The 14572-nt window shown below is 40.2% G+C and overlaps 1 protein-coding gene across 3 annotated transcripts in view; it reads left to right on the top strand.

The window, feature by feature from the left end:
- Nucleotides 1–14572, top strand: part of LYST (lysosomal trafficking regulator) — a 249598-nt gene that overhangs the window by 229714 nt on the left and 5312 nt on the right. For all 3 annotated transcript variants that reach the window (XM_066382725.1, XM_066382706.1, XM_066382715.1), the window contains 2 exons: nt 4732–4871; nt 5143–5240. In XM_066382725.1, the coding sequence (XP_066238822.1) occupies nt 4732–4871; nt 5143–5240 (238 nt within the window). The remainder of the gene's footprint in view (nt 1–4731; nt 4872–5142; nt 5241–14572) is intronic.

The raw sequence follows: 14572 nt of genomic DNA, 5'->3' as shown, positions 1-14572 counted from the left end.
CTATCCACTGAGCCAACCAGCCAGGGCCCAAATACTTTTTTTAGTATAGTAACAAATACACCAAAGAAGGCATACATATTTACAGATAGGAAAATGAATATTGAAAAAGTTGGTTATAATAAGAAAAATATAATTACAAAACAACCTTGATTGCCATTTTTTTATAAATAAATTTTTATTAATTTTAATGGGGTGACATCAATAAATCAGGGTATATATATTCAAAGAAAGCATGTCCAGGCTATCTTGTCATTCAGTTATGTTGCATACGCATCACCCAAAGTCAGATTGTCCTCCGTCACCTTCTATCTAGTTTTCTTTGTGCCCCTCCCCCTCTCCTTCCTTCCCTCCCCCTCCCCCTCCACCTCTCCCTCCTTCCCTCCCCCTCCCCCTCTCCTTCTCCCTCCTTCCCTCCCCCTTCCCGTGACCACCACACTCTTGTCCATGTCTCTTAGTCTCGTTTTTATGTCCCACCGATGTATGGGATCATGCAGTTTTTATTTTTTTCTGATTTACTTATTTCACTCGTATAATGTTATCAAGATCCCACCATTTTGTTGTAAATGATCCGATGTCATCATTTCTTATGGCTGAGTAGTATTCCATAGTATATATGTGCCACATCTTCTTTACCCAGTCTTCTATTTTTTTATTTTATTTTTTTACAGTGATTAAAGCCTTTAAGCAAACTCTTGGCCAATACAGCAAGAATCCATAAAAGAATAGTGACCTTAACATGTTCACCAAGTCCAAGTTGACACCAACACCATTCCAAATCCCTGCAAATGCAACCCAATCCCAGTTCAGTCCGTTAGGAGCTGTCACAAGGAGCAGGAGTCCAGGAAAAGTCCACATCCAGGAAAAGTCCATATGGCACTGGAATTGTCACAATTCTATACTTTGCAGCTCACGTCCAAATCCCAATGCCCACTGCTTCTAGCTGGTAATGATTCAGGTAGACTGGAAAAGCCATCTGCAGCATGTGTGGAGATGGAGCTTCTGTTCTCCTCTGCCTGGATAGATGAGACCAGGGTGCTTTTCCCTGGAGCTCTTGATTGCCATTTGAAACTTGGAAAATCTTCAAAGGTTTACAATGAGAGGTGAGTCCAAAGTCAAGGGTTGCAGAGTTCAAGCAGGGAAGGAAGGGACTTCAGGCCTTTTGGAGGGGAATTTCTTGGTCCTGGGTACCCGGAAGTATGGTCCAAAAGAGCTCTGGGCACATCCTTATGTCCCTAGAACCCCTGGAGGGTTGCAGACAGAGGAAAGCAAAAGGAGCCCAGGCCTAGGACTCCAGCCCTAATGAAAAGCCATCTGATCGCTTTGACTGTGTTCAGTGGAGGGTCACTTGCCCTCGCTAAGTAAAAGCAACTACTACACAACTAAACCAGTTGTTCCTAGGAAGAATGTGAGCTGGGATTGCCTTGCCATTTGACTCTTTAAAATATGTATTTTTAAATGGACTACCTACCACTTAAAATAGATGTGCTGCACTAATATATCCACACAGATGTTTCAGAAACAACGGTGAACTAAAAGGCAAGATGCAGCCTGACCAGGCAGTGGTGCAGTGGCTAGAGCATTGGACTGGGATGTGGAGGACTCAAGTTCGAGACCCTGAGGTTGCCAGCTTGAGCGCAGGCTCATCTGGTTTGAACAAGGCTCACCAGCTTGAGCACAAGGTCGCTGGCTTGAGCAAGGGCTCACTCGGTCTGCTGTAGCCCCCGGTCAAGGCACATATAAGAAATCAATCAATGAACTACTAAGGAGCTGCAACGGAGAATCGATGTTTCTCATCTCTCTCCCTTCCTGTCTGTCTGTCCCTATCAGTCTCTCTCTCTGACTCTGTCTCTGCCACCAAAAAAAAAAAAAAAAAAAAAAGGCAAGACATAGAAGATAGGTAAAGAATAGTACCACAGGTCCTGGCTGGTTGGCTCAGTGGTAGAGCGTCGGCCTGGCGTGCAGGAGTCCTGGGTTCGATTCCTGGCCAGGGCACACAGGAGAAGCGCCCATCTGCTTATCCACCCCTCCCCCTCTCCTTCCTCTCTGTCTCTCTCTTCCCCTCCCGCAGCCAAGGCTTCACTGGAGCAAGGTTGGCCCAGGCGCTGAGGATGGCTCCATGGCCTCTGCCTCAGGCGCTAGAATGACCCTGGTTGCAACAGAGCAATGCCCCAGATGGGCAGAGCATCGCCCCCTGGTAGGCATGCAGGGTGGATCCCAGTCGGGCGCATGCAGGAGTCTGTCTGACTGCCTCCCCATTTCCAACTTCAGAAAAATACAAAAAAAAAAAAAAAAAAGAATAATACCACATATGAAGTTTATCAACATGACAAACAGTACACTGTGTTGTTATGGTTACAGTAGAATGCAGTACAACACATTTTACATGCCTGGGAAACACAAGTACAAAACTGAGGACAGTGCACTTCTGACAGGAGGAAAAAGGATGTGGAGTGCACATGATGAAACATTTAATGTTTTCTTTATTTAAAAATGGACGGGCGTATAAAATGTTAGGATTAGCTTAGCTGAGTAGTCAGTACATAGCTTTTAATTATACTTATAATTTCTACTTTTGTATGTTCTTTGAAGTGGAAGTACTGTGACATTAAACAGCTGGCCTAATGAAAACAGAAACAAAACCTTGTACAGATATCTGGCATCTGTGAGCCAGTGTGGACTTTGGAACATAATTTGCAACCTTTGGTTTAGAAAATCAGTCCATAACTATTGACAAGTAATGGTATTGTTAGTGACATCACCATTGGTGACATCATAAATTGGTTCAATGCCATCGAAACTATAAAATTATTAATATCACTGACCCACAAATAGGATTCTGGAAATTTATTCTAAATAAATAATTCAGAGGAGAAGTAAAACTCGTATGCATGAAGAATTTAATTATGGCATCTATAATTTTTTTAAATTAAAAATAATTGCAACTTTATCAATGAAGGATGCTCAAGTAAATTATGGTATATACTTACTGCATAGAATATCATAACACTTAAAAATTATCTTGAAGACAGTGTCAAAAGTGGAAAAAATGCTTATTGGAGAATATGTAAAATAGAAAATAGAAAATTCTTTGTATGGCAATTGTTACTGTAAGATTTGGGTTCAAGACATCTTTAAATCCAGAGCCCCCCCTTTTTTTTTTTTTTTTTTTTTTTTTGTATTTTTCTGAAGTTGGAAATGGGGAGGCAGTCAGACAGACTCCCGTATGCGCCCGACCAGGATCCACCCGGCATGCCTACCAGGGAGAGATGCTCTGCCCATCTGGGGCGTTGCTCTGAGCCCCTTTAAAACTCAAATTTCCCTCACCCAACTTTTCACCAGCGCTCAAAATAACATTCTCATCTCCCACAGTGAGGTTGTAATTAATTGGCTTGCTATTTTCTTGCTTAATGGCTTCCTGGCCTTCACTTTGAAATGTAGCAAAAAGTTTATCTTTGCAGAAATGTTAGGGAAAGCTTACACTGAAGTCAACTAGGGGAGTTTAAATCACAATAATTGTTTGTAAAAGCCTAGCCATAGTCCCAGAGGCACTGTCTTCTGATAGATCAGCCCACCCTCCTGTTCTGAGGGCAGTGCAGACTTGTGGGAGAAGGGGGGACTGGCTTGCTTGTCCCTAGGCTGGCCCAGCTGGCCAGGACCTTTTGAAGTAGCCTAGGACTCCTGTAGACAGTTGAGCCGGGAGATAAACAATTCGGAGAAGCTGTGGCACTACTCTAATCCACATACGAAAATATATTAACTTGTACCTATAGAGGCAATGACATCAGCCAGGCTTTTCCCAAGACCCCTGACTAACCTGTATATAGCCTACTCCCTCACTCCCTGGTCATCGACACAGCTTGGTCTGTCTCGGCCACCTGCATCCAGGCTTTTTAAATAATTTTTCCTTTTGGAATACACTAGCCTCATGATTTCGGTTCATCCCGCAATTAAACCTTTTAGTTACAACTATAAAAAAACATGTATTGCACAAAGATCAAACAAGAATAGACAGAAATAAAATGCATATTATATAGTTGAAATTATAAGCAATGAAAAAATTTTTTAATGTTTAGTTTTACTCCTTAGAAAAAATTGAAGCCTGACCAGTGGTTACACAGTGGATAGAGCATTGACCTGAGACACTGAGCTCCCAGGTTCAAAACCCCAAGATTGCCAGTTTAAGCACAGGGTTGCTGCTAGCTTGAGCTTGTGTTTATCAACATGATCCCAAGGTCTCTGGCTTGAGCCCAAAGGTTGCTAGCTTAAGCCCAAGGTTGTTGTCTTAAAACTCAAGTTGCTGGCTTGAGCTCAAAGGTTGCTGGCTTGAAGCCCAAGGTCACTGGCTTGAGCCCAAGGTCATTGACTTGAGGAAGGGATCACTGGCTTGGCTTGAACCCCCAGGCAAGGCGCGTATAAGAAGCAATCAAGAACTAAAGTAAAGCAATTACGAGTTGTTGCTTCTCATCTCTCTCCCTTCCTGTCTCTCTCTCTTTCTCAAAAAGAAGGAAGGAAGGAAGGAAGGAAGGAAGGAAGGAAGGAAGGAAGGAAGGAAGGAAGGAAGGAAGGAAGGAAGGAAGGAAGGAAGGAAGGAAGGAAGGACTGAAGTTGATTGAGAAATGAAATGTTTGCAAATACTTGAGTTACTTTGAATGTTTTTATTTTTGAGATCAATACTAGGATAACTTTTGTCATTGATTTTTATGTAATGCTTTATTTAATTTTGAATTTCAGCCCTCAGAGCTAGAAATGGAGTCTCAGGTACATCTCTATGGGCACACAGAGGAGGTCACCAACTTGTTTGTCTGCAAACCATACAGCATCATGATAAGTGTGAGCAGAGACGGGACCTGCATCATATGGGATTTAAACAGGTACTGAGGGTGTCCAGATCCAGCACAGCTGACTTAACTCCACTTCTCTTTGTAGGACACAGGCGCAAAGAGTATGTTTACATCATAATAATTTTAAGCATGAAATATAAACTCTACCTTTATATTTTTATTAAAATCAAAAGATCAGATAAGAATACAGTTAGGAATGCCTTACGAATAATAGATACATATACTGAGGAAAAGAATTATACAAATAAGAATATAATTATGTTTAATGATCATGTGCAAATTTATGTTTTTGGTCTTTCAGGTTGTGCTACGTACAAAGTCTGGCAGGACACAAAAGCCCTGTCATGGCCGTCTCTGCCAGTGAAACGACAGGTGACATTGCCACTGTGTGTGATTCAGGTGAGCCAGCCCCACAGCCAGAGCACAGGGCCTGTGCTAACTGTGCATTTGGACGTTCAATGAAACTATCAAGTACATCGGTCAGGCCCTTCCAGATCCTAATACTTTGTGAACAGCATGTGTGTATATTAAAATACAGTAAGGTCCAAGATTGAGTCATCAATTTAGGCATCAACTTATGCAAAGTTAGCATTGTTATAATTTAACTCTTTTTTGTGATATATTTAACTGTATTTGAGCACACATAAGTTAAGCAAATTATTGCTATATTATTTTCTTTCTTTTTGTTTTTTTTTTTTTTTACTTTTTTCTTCTGTTTTTTAACTACTAACTTTGCTACCTTCCCCCTGAAGTGAAAAGCATCAGCACGTGATCAGCTTTGAGTACAAGTCTTCCAGGTCCTGAGAAAACAATACCCTAGAGTAACAGATGGAGGCGTAATTTCCCTTCAAACTTACATGGCAAAGATAGATCTCCTAGTCAAAGGTCTTGTTTTTGGCTTTTATTTTTTCATGCATGCATATTTAAAAAGAAAAAAAGTTGATGTGCTCAGCAGGAAAGAACAATTGGAAAATTCATAAATTTTCTGTTTGCATTTCTCTTCTTTAGTATCTTAGTATTGAAAGCATCCTTTGAGAAACTGTTTCTTTCTGTCCACTCAGTGTAGAATCTGTAGTGGGTGCTCCTCTATCCTTTGTTTGCATTTTTGTTATTTTTGTTTCTGACACCAAATGTGTGATGACTTTCCTGACACCAAGCAATTCTCCAATTCTGTGACACCAACTGGCTATCCAAACACGCAATTCAGTTCTGACACCAACTCCTGAAGTAGCAAATTGGGGAGTTCCCAGACCCGCCACCCGGTTCAATGACTCACAGGAGTCAGAACACTATAATTACTACCTCAAGTTATTGTAAAGGACAGAAATGAACAGACAGCGGCAGAGATGCCTGGAGGAGAGGCAGATGGTTTGTTCAGGAGGGGTCAGAGTGCAGCACCTCCTGATGTGAGGGTGTGCTCACCACACCGCATGGGAAACCCTACTAACCCTGTTATGCAGGGCTTTTCCTGAGGCTTTATTAGGGAGACATAGTTGAATAAATCCCGGGCCATTGGTAATTGAGCTCAATCTGCAGGCTCTCTTCCCTCCTAGGAATAGGGAGGTGTTGTGTGTCCTAACTGTCTAACCACGCAGTTGTTTTTTCTAGAGACCAGCCCCCAACCTGGAGCTGTCTGCCTCCCTCCTTGCCCCTGCCCCCACATACTAAAGACAGTAAATTCCAGGGGTTCTAGGAGCTCTATGCCAAGGACCTGGGACAAAAAAACAATTTGTTTTTGGTTATACCACAGATATCTCTTGGAGTTTTATTATTTGTACTGATTGTTTATTCGTTCTTATATTCAAGTAAAGTAATATTTTTAGTCATACTTAAAGATTTCACATGTAAAATATTTTTCTATCTTAGCCCTAGTCCTCAAATAATGTCATGAAAAAAGTTTTATTTCCTAAGGGGAAAGATTTTAAACAGTTGACTTTGATAACATGAGTGTGGGCAGATGATTGATGACTGCTCAATTTGTCCATTAGCAGTTTTCAGGATATCTCATCAAGAGGGAGTCTGAGGGAATAATGTAATGATTATTTATGTAGAGGTCTCTACTTTCTTGTTTTGGCAAGTTTGGAAGTTAGGACTGGTCTTGAGGGAGCTGAATTTTGTAGTTAATTACCTTCCTGCTGCCAGTAGTGATTTATTTCTATGAGGTTAGATCAGCTAGTCCTCTGGAAACAAGAACAGAATGACTTGTGCAGCAGTTACCCACTCACTAGCAGGCTCACAGGTGTCCCTAGGCACATAGTGTGAGTATCACTAGAACTTCTTTTTGAAATTTGAACAAAAAGACCTTCTCAACTTCCTAAAGGTTTTTTGATACATATATGAGAGAAGTCCTAAAGAACATTTGGTATATGGAGAACATAATAGAATAATGATTTTTTAAAAGAGAGGCTAAATTTATGTTTTTGGTGACTCAGACTAGAGTTCATCCTCCTATTCTTATAGTTCAAGAAGTAAAGAAATTTACTAGAGTTAGTCTCCCACAGGCTGAACCCTTAGTGACTGCCATCCAGGTAACTTGAAAACCAAAATTATAAATAAATACATGGCTCAGTGGTAGAGAATTGGACGGGCGTGTGGATATCCTGGGTTCAGTTCCCAGTAGGGCACACAGGAGAAGTAACCATCTGCTTCTCTGCCCCTCCACTTACCCTCCTCTCTCTTTCTCTTTCTTTCTTCCCCTCCCACAACCATGGCTCAATTTATTTGAGCATGTTGGCCCCAGGTGCTGAGGATGGCTCCATTGAGCCTCTGCCTCAGGTGCTAAAATAAAATATCTCTGTTGTGAGCATGGCCTCAGATGGGCAGAGCATTGGCCCCAGATGGGGGTTGACAGGTGGACCCCCGTTAGGGCACATGCAGAAGTCTGTCTCTATCTCCCCTCCTGTCACTTAAAAAAAAAAGTTTTCATCATTCCCGACAGATACCCTGTAACTCTTCATTCTTCCCTCCCCACAACTCTGTTCTACTCTCTGTCTCTGAATTTGCATGTTCTGGGTATTTTATAGCAGTGAAATCATGCAGTATTTGTCCTTTTTGTCTGGCTTATTTTACTTAGCTTAATGTTTTCAAGGTTCATCCATGTTGTACATGTGTCAGAGCTTCATTATTTTCTATGGTTGAATAATATTCCATTGTAGAGATAGACTGCATCTATTTATTCTTTTATCTATTGATGGATATTGTCTCCACCTTTTATCTGTTGTAAATAATATTGCAACACATTATGTATTTTGGTTTGTGATATTTGAAGGTCTTTAGCACATCTTTAAATAAAGTATTTCCAATATTTTTTTGCTATAAAATGTGAAATATTTTCATTTCCTTAATAAAGGAAAGACATAAGTTCTCTACTTTTATCTTAGTTCTAATGGGGAAATAAAATTGAGTGTAGTAATACTATTTCATCCAAACTTTATTATGCCTCTTAACCTTTCTATTGGCATGTGGATATTTCTCCAGAGAAGGCAGACACATCACTGTGAGGCCCCAAACCACAATCTGTTATAGAGAATGACCAGTAATTCTTGTCTTCTCCACCCCCTGGAAAGCTATAGAAAGTTTGGTTATTCAGTGTCTTTGAAAAGAAAAAATTAGTTTAATAAGGCATTTACTTATAAGAGTCAATCTTAGACATTCTGAAAAAATTAGATTTTTTTTAAGAATTAGCTATTTTTGTTTTTTTAGTAATTTTTTTTATTTTGAAATCAAATTTAATGGGGTAACATTGATCAATAAGAGTTCACAATCAACAGTTCAAATGGTATAGAGATGTTCACCTAAAACCTGTGTACTCTTATTGATTAAGAATTAGTTTTTTAAGACAGGTAACTTTTGCTGTAACCTTTTTTCTTCAAAAGTCACATAAGTCACTTTATGGGGTTTTTTATTGAATTTATTAGGGTACAATAGTTAACATAGTTATACAGGTTTCAGGTGCCCAATTCTACAACACATCTCTGTATACCATATTGTCTACTCCCCCAGTCAAACCATGCTGTTTTGATTACTATGGCCTTGTATTATAGTTTGATATAAGGGAGCATGATTCTTCCAACATTGTTCTTCTCTCTCAAAATTGCTGTGACTATTTGAGGGGGTTTTTTGGCCCCATATACATTTTTGGAATATTTGTTCTAGTTCTGTGAAATATGATAGGAATCAACATCTTGATAGAAATTACACTGAATCTATAGATTGAATTGAGTATTATGGACATTTTAATGATGTTAATTCTTCCTATCCATGAACATGGTATATGCTTCCACTGTTTGTATCTTCTTCGATTTCTTTCTTCAGTGTTATAATTTTCTGAATAAAAGTCTTTTACATCCTTGGTTAAATTTATTCCTTAGGTATTTTATTCTTTTTGAAGCAAGTGTGAATGTTATTGCTTTCTTGGTCTTCCTTTCTGATAGATCATTATTGGTATATAAAAATGCAACTGATTTCTGGATATTTATTTTGTATCCTACTACTTGACTGAATTAATTTATAAGTTTTAGTAGTTTTATGGTGGAATCTTTAGGGTTCTCTGTATACAGAATTATATCATCTGCAAATAATGACAATTTTACTTTTTCCTTTCCAATTTAAATACCTTCTATTTCTTCTCCTTGTGTGATTGCTGTGGCCAAGCCTTCCAGTACTATGTTGTGTGTGAGCAATGATAGCAGACATCCCTGTCTTGTTCCTGATCTTAAGGGAAAACACTTGTAGTTTTTGCCCATTGAGTGTAATGTTGGCTGTGGGTTTGTCGTATATGGCCTTTATTATGTTGAGGTATGTACCCAATTCATTCCCACTTTGCTGAGAGTTTTTAACATAAATGGTGCTGAATTTTAACAAATGCCTTTTATGCATCTATTGATATAATCATGTGGTTTTTATTGTTCATTATGTTAATATAGTGTATCATATTTATTGATTTGAGGACATTCTACCAACCTTGAATCCCCAGAATAAATCCCACTTGATCCTGATATATGACTTTTGTAATATATTTCTGGATCCAGTTTGCTAATATTTTAAGTATGTTAGCATCTTTGTTCATCGGGGATATTAGCCTGTAATTTTCTTTTTTTTTGTAGTGTCCTTATCTAGTTTTGGAATTAGGATAATGCTGGCCTCATAAAATGAGCTTTGAAGTTTTCCCTCCTCTTGAATTTTTTTGGAATAATTTGAGAAGAATTAGTGTTAATTCTTTAAATCTTTGGTAAAATCACCTGTGGACTTCCATTTGTTGGGAGGTTTTTTTTTTTATAACTGCTTGAATTTCACTGGCTCTAATCTGTCCGTTCAGATTCTCTGATTCTTCCTGTCAGTTTTAGAAGATTGTATGTTTCTAGGAACTTATCCATTTCATCCCGATTGTCCAATCTGTTGGCAGTTTAGTTCATAATATTTTCTTACAGTATTTTCTTTCTTTGTATTTCTTCAGTTACTTCTCCTTCATCTCTGATTTTATTTATTTGGGTCTTTTCTGTTTTTTTCTTGATGAGTCAGATCAAAGGCTTGTCAGTCTTGTTTATCTTTTCAAAAAACCAGATCTAGTTCTGTTGCTCTTTTGTATTTTTTAGTCTTGTTTCTTGAGGAATGCCTGTAATGCTATAATTTTCCTTTTAGGACAGCCTTTGCTGTGTCCCATAAATTCTGGGTTGTTGTGTTCTCATTTTAATTTGTTCCAAGGTATCTTTTGATTTGTTCCTTTATCTCATTGTCAAGCCATCCATTGTTTAGTAACAAGTTGTTGAGCCTCCATGTATTTATGTGGTTTTCAGTTTTTTTCTCGTGATTATTTCTAGTTTCATATCATATGGTCAGAGAAGATGCTTGATATGATTTCAATGTTCTTAAATTTATTGAGACTTGTTTTGTGCCCTAACATGTGGTCTATCCTAGAAAACGTATGCACTTGAAAAGAATGTATATTCTGCAGCTTTAGGGTGAAATGTTCTGAAGATATTGTTTAAATCCCTCTAATCTAATGTGTCACTTTAGGCCACTGTTTCCTTATTGATTTTTCTGTCTGGATGATTTATCCATTGATAATAATAGCATATTAAAATCCCCTACTATGACTGTATTACTGTCATTCTCTCCCATTATGTCCATATTTAGGTGCTCCTGTGTTGGGTGCATAAGTGTTTACAAGGTCATATCTTCTTGCTGGATTTATCCTTTTATCATTATGAAATATCCTTGTTTATCTCTTCGAATAGCCTTTGTTTTAAAGTCTGTTTTGTCAGATATAAGTATTGGTACTTCAGCTTTGTGTTAAATTTCCATTTGCATGAATTATCTTCTCCCATCCCTTTATTTGTAGTCTGTGTGTATCTTTCATTCTGAGGTGGGTCTCTTGTAGACAGCATATATATGGATCTTGGTTTTCTATCCATTCAGTTACCCTGTGTTTTTTTATTGGAGCATTTAAGCCGTTTACATTTAAAGTAATTATTGATAGATACGTATTTATTGCCATTTTTAAAATTTTTATTTATTTACTTATTTATTTTAGTTAAATGGGAAACAGAGAGACAAACTCCCACATGTGCCCCGACCAGGATCTACCCAGCAAGCCCCCTACAGAGCAATGTTCTGCCCATCTGGGGCTGCTGCTCTGTTACTCAGCAGCCAAGCTATTTCAGTGCCTGAGGTGAGATTATGGAGCTATCCTTAGCACCCAGGGCCAATTTGCTTGAACCATTCAAACCATGACTGGAGGTGGGAGGAAGAAAGAAAGAATGGAGATGGGTGGAAAAGCAAATGGTCGCTTCCCCTGTGTGCCCTGACTAGGAATTGAACCTGGGACTTCCACACACCAGGCCAGTGCTCTACCACTGAGATAATCAGCCAGGGATATTGCCATTTATTAAAATTGTGTTTCTTTGTTGTTCTTTGGTTTTGCTTTTTATTTTCTTTAAAAAGGCCCTTTAACATTTCTTGTAATGCTGGTTTGGTGATAACGAACTTTTAAAAACATTTTCTTGTCTGGGAAGCTCTTTATTTCTTCTTTAATTTTAAATGATAGCCTTGCTGGGGAAAGTAATCTTGGTTGTAGGTCCTTGGTTTTCATCACTTTGAATATTTCATACCTATCCCTCTGGCCTGAAATGTTTCTATTGAGACATAACTGACAGTCTAATGGGACCTCCCTTGTAAGTAACTAACTGCTTTTCTCTTGATGCTTTCAAGATTCTCTCTTTGTCTTTAGCCTTTGCCATTTTAGTTATGATGTGTGGGCCTTTCTGGGTCCATCTTGTTTGGGACTCTGCGCTTCCTGGACTTGAGTGCCTAACCAGGTTAGGGAAATTTTTGGTCATTATTTCTTTCCATTTTCTTTTTCTTTTTTTTTTTTTTCTTTTTTCTTTTTTTTTTTAGATAGGCAGGGAGAGAGAGACAGGAACATTAATCTGTGCCCTGACTGGGGATCAGACTGGCAACCCTTGTGCTTCTGGACAATGCTCCAACCAACCAAGCTACCCAGCCAGGGATTTTTATCTATTGATTGATTTTTAGAGAGGTAAAGAGAGTAAGGGAAAGAGAGGGGAGGGGGAAAAGAAGCATTCCTTTGTTGTTCCACTCAGTCATGCATTTATTGGTTGCTTCCTGTGTGTGCCCTGACCAGAGATCAAACCCCCAACTTTGTTGTTTTGGGACAACGCTCTTAACCAACTGAGCTAGCCAGCCAAGGCTGGTCATTATTTCTTCACATAGATTTTTGATCCCTTGCTCTCTCTACTCTCTTTCTGGTACCCCTATGATGCAAATGCTATTGCACTTCATATTGTCCCAAAGATCCCTTAAATCATTCTTGTTCTTTTTAACTTCTTTTTTCTGCTCTAATTAGTTGTTTTTTCCTACCTTGTCTTCTATCGCTGATTCGATCCTCTGCTTCATCCAACCTACTGTTTATTCCTTCAGGTGTATTTTTGATGTTGGATATTATATTCTTCATTTCTGATTGGTTCCTTTTTATGGTTTCTATGTTCTTTTACTTTTTTTTGACAAAGAGAGAAAAGGACAGATAGGGACAGACAGACAGGAAGGGAGAGAGATGAGAAGCATCAATTCTTCATTGCAGCACCTTAGTTGTTCATTGATTGCTTTCTCATATGTGCCTTGATGAGGGGGCTACAGCAGACTGAGTGACCCTTGCTCAAGCCAGCGACCTTGGGCTCAAGCTGGTGAGCCTTGCTCAAACCAGATGAGCCCACATTCAAGCTGGCGATCTTGGGGTTTTGAACCTGGGTCCTCCACATCCCAGTTCGATGCTCTATCCACTGCACCACCGCCTGGTCAGGCTCTGTGTCCTTTTATATATTGCTGCCTCTTTGTTAAAGTTCTCACTTTGTTCCTTGAGTATCCATATAACCATTACTTTGAACTCTATATCTGATAAACTCCTTATCTGTTTCAGTTAGCTCTTTTTCTGGAGATTTTTCCTGTTCTGTCATATTGGATTGGTTTCTTTTTTCCACATTTTGGCTACCTTTTTGTGTTTGTTTCTATGTATTAGAAGATTCTGTTTCCCAGTCTTCGTGGAGTGACCTTATGTAGTAGGTGTTCTATTAGGTCTAGTGGTGCAGTTGCCTAGATCACCTGAGCCGAGTGCTCCAGGAAAGTCCCTTGTATGGGTTATGTGGGCCCTCCTGTTGTAATTGAGTCTAGATTGCTGTTGGCTTGTTGTACATGGGATTGACCCTCAGGCTGGCTGACTATGAGACTCTACCTCAACCAGTGCATTCAGGCTGTTCTGCAGGTGCTGACCACAGGAAGTGGAATTTACCTCAGCTGGGTTTGGTGTGTCACAAGCTCTCTCTTTGGATATACTGCTTGTGAAGCTAATGGATCTTACTCTGATGTTATCTAATGCTGGCCACTGGTTGTGTTGGTTCTGGGCATCTTGGGAGGGAACCTGGCGCAGGCCAATGTAAGATGCTGCCTGTGACTGGCCTTCAGCCACCTGTTTCAAGCTACAAGCAACCCACACTTTGTGGCTGCCTCTGCTGGGCTCAGGTGCACATGGGAAGGACCAAGTTGCACACCATGGCCAGCTTTTACCACCAGCTGGCCCAGGGGCAGGTCAGCAAAAGTCCCAATGCACCCTGAGATCCACCTCCATCCGCTGGCTGCCTATTAGGCTCTGTCACTGAAAGAGCCTCTGGTGGAGTTGGGAGGATTTGGATCTCCCCTGAGTGGGAGGTGCCCAGTCAGGCTTCAGGGAAGGTGGTGGGTGAGGTCTCCACCCCTGAGCCACAGGTTAACAGTTTGTTCTGGATTTCATCCTGACCTCAGCAGGGTGGAGACGCTAGGAGTTGGGCTGGTCGAGCCTTGGAGCCGAGTGTGGGTCTGCTGGTAGCCAGGAGTATGGGTCTATTGAGTCTCTTGTGAGGGGAAGCACCAATCAGATTCACAGGAAAGTGGGGGGGAGGGGAATGCCCTTCACAAAGCCAGACAACAGAGGCACTGCCACTCCCTGAGTCTGTCCAGACCTCTACTCACTGGCCAAGGCAGCTGACTCCTTATCAGGGCCTAATCTCTGCAGGGTGGGGCAAATGTCTTTCTCCCAGGCTGTTGCCACACAGAGGGGAATGCTCTTCCCAAGAATGATGATTGCTGTGGTGTGGGAGAGTGACTCAGCACAGTTTTGGTAGCTGTCCCCTTATGTCTCTTACTAGTGCCACCATTGCATACTCTTCTCCTGTGACTCTTGT

The sequence above is a fragment of the Saccopteryx leptura genome, chromosome 1 (genome assembly GCF_036850995.1).
Source record: "Saccopteryx leptura isolate mSacLep1 chromosome 1, mSacLep1_pri_phased_curated, whole genome shotgun sequence".
In the NCBI taxonomy this organism is placed as follows: domain Eukaryota; kingdom Metazoa; phylum Chordata; class Mammalia; order Chiroptera; family Emballonuridae; genus Saccopteryx; species Saccopteryx leptura.
Note: the sequence above shows the minus strand (reverse complement) of the source record. Positions and strands in the feature narration are given on the sequence as shown.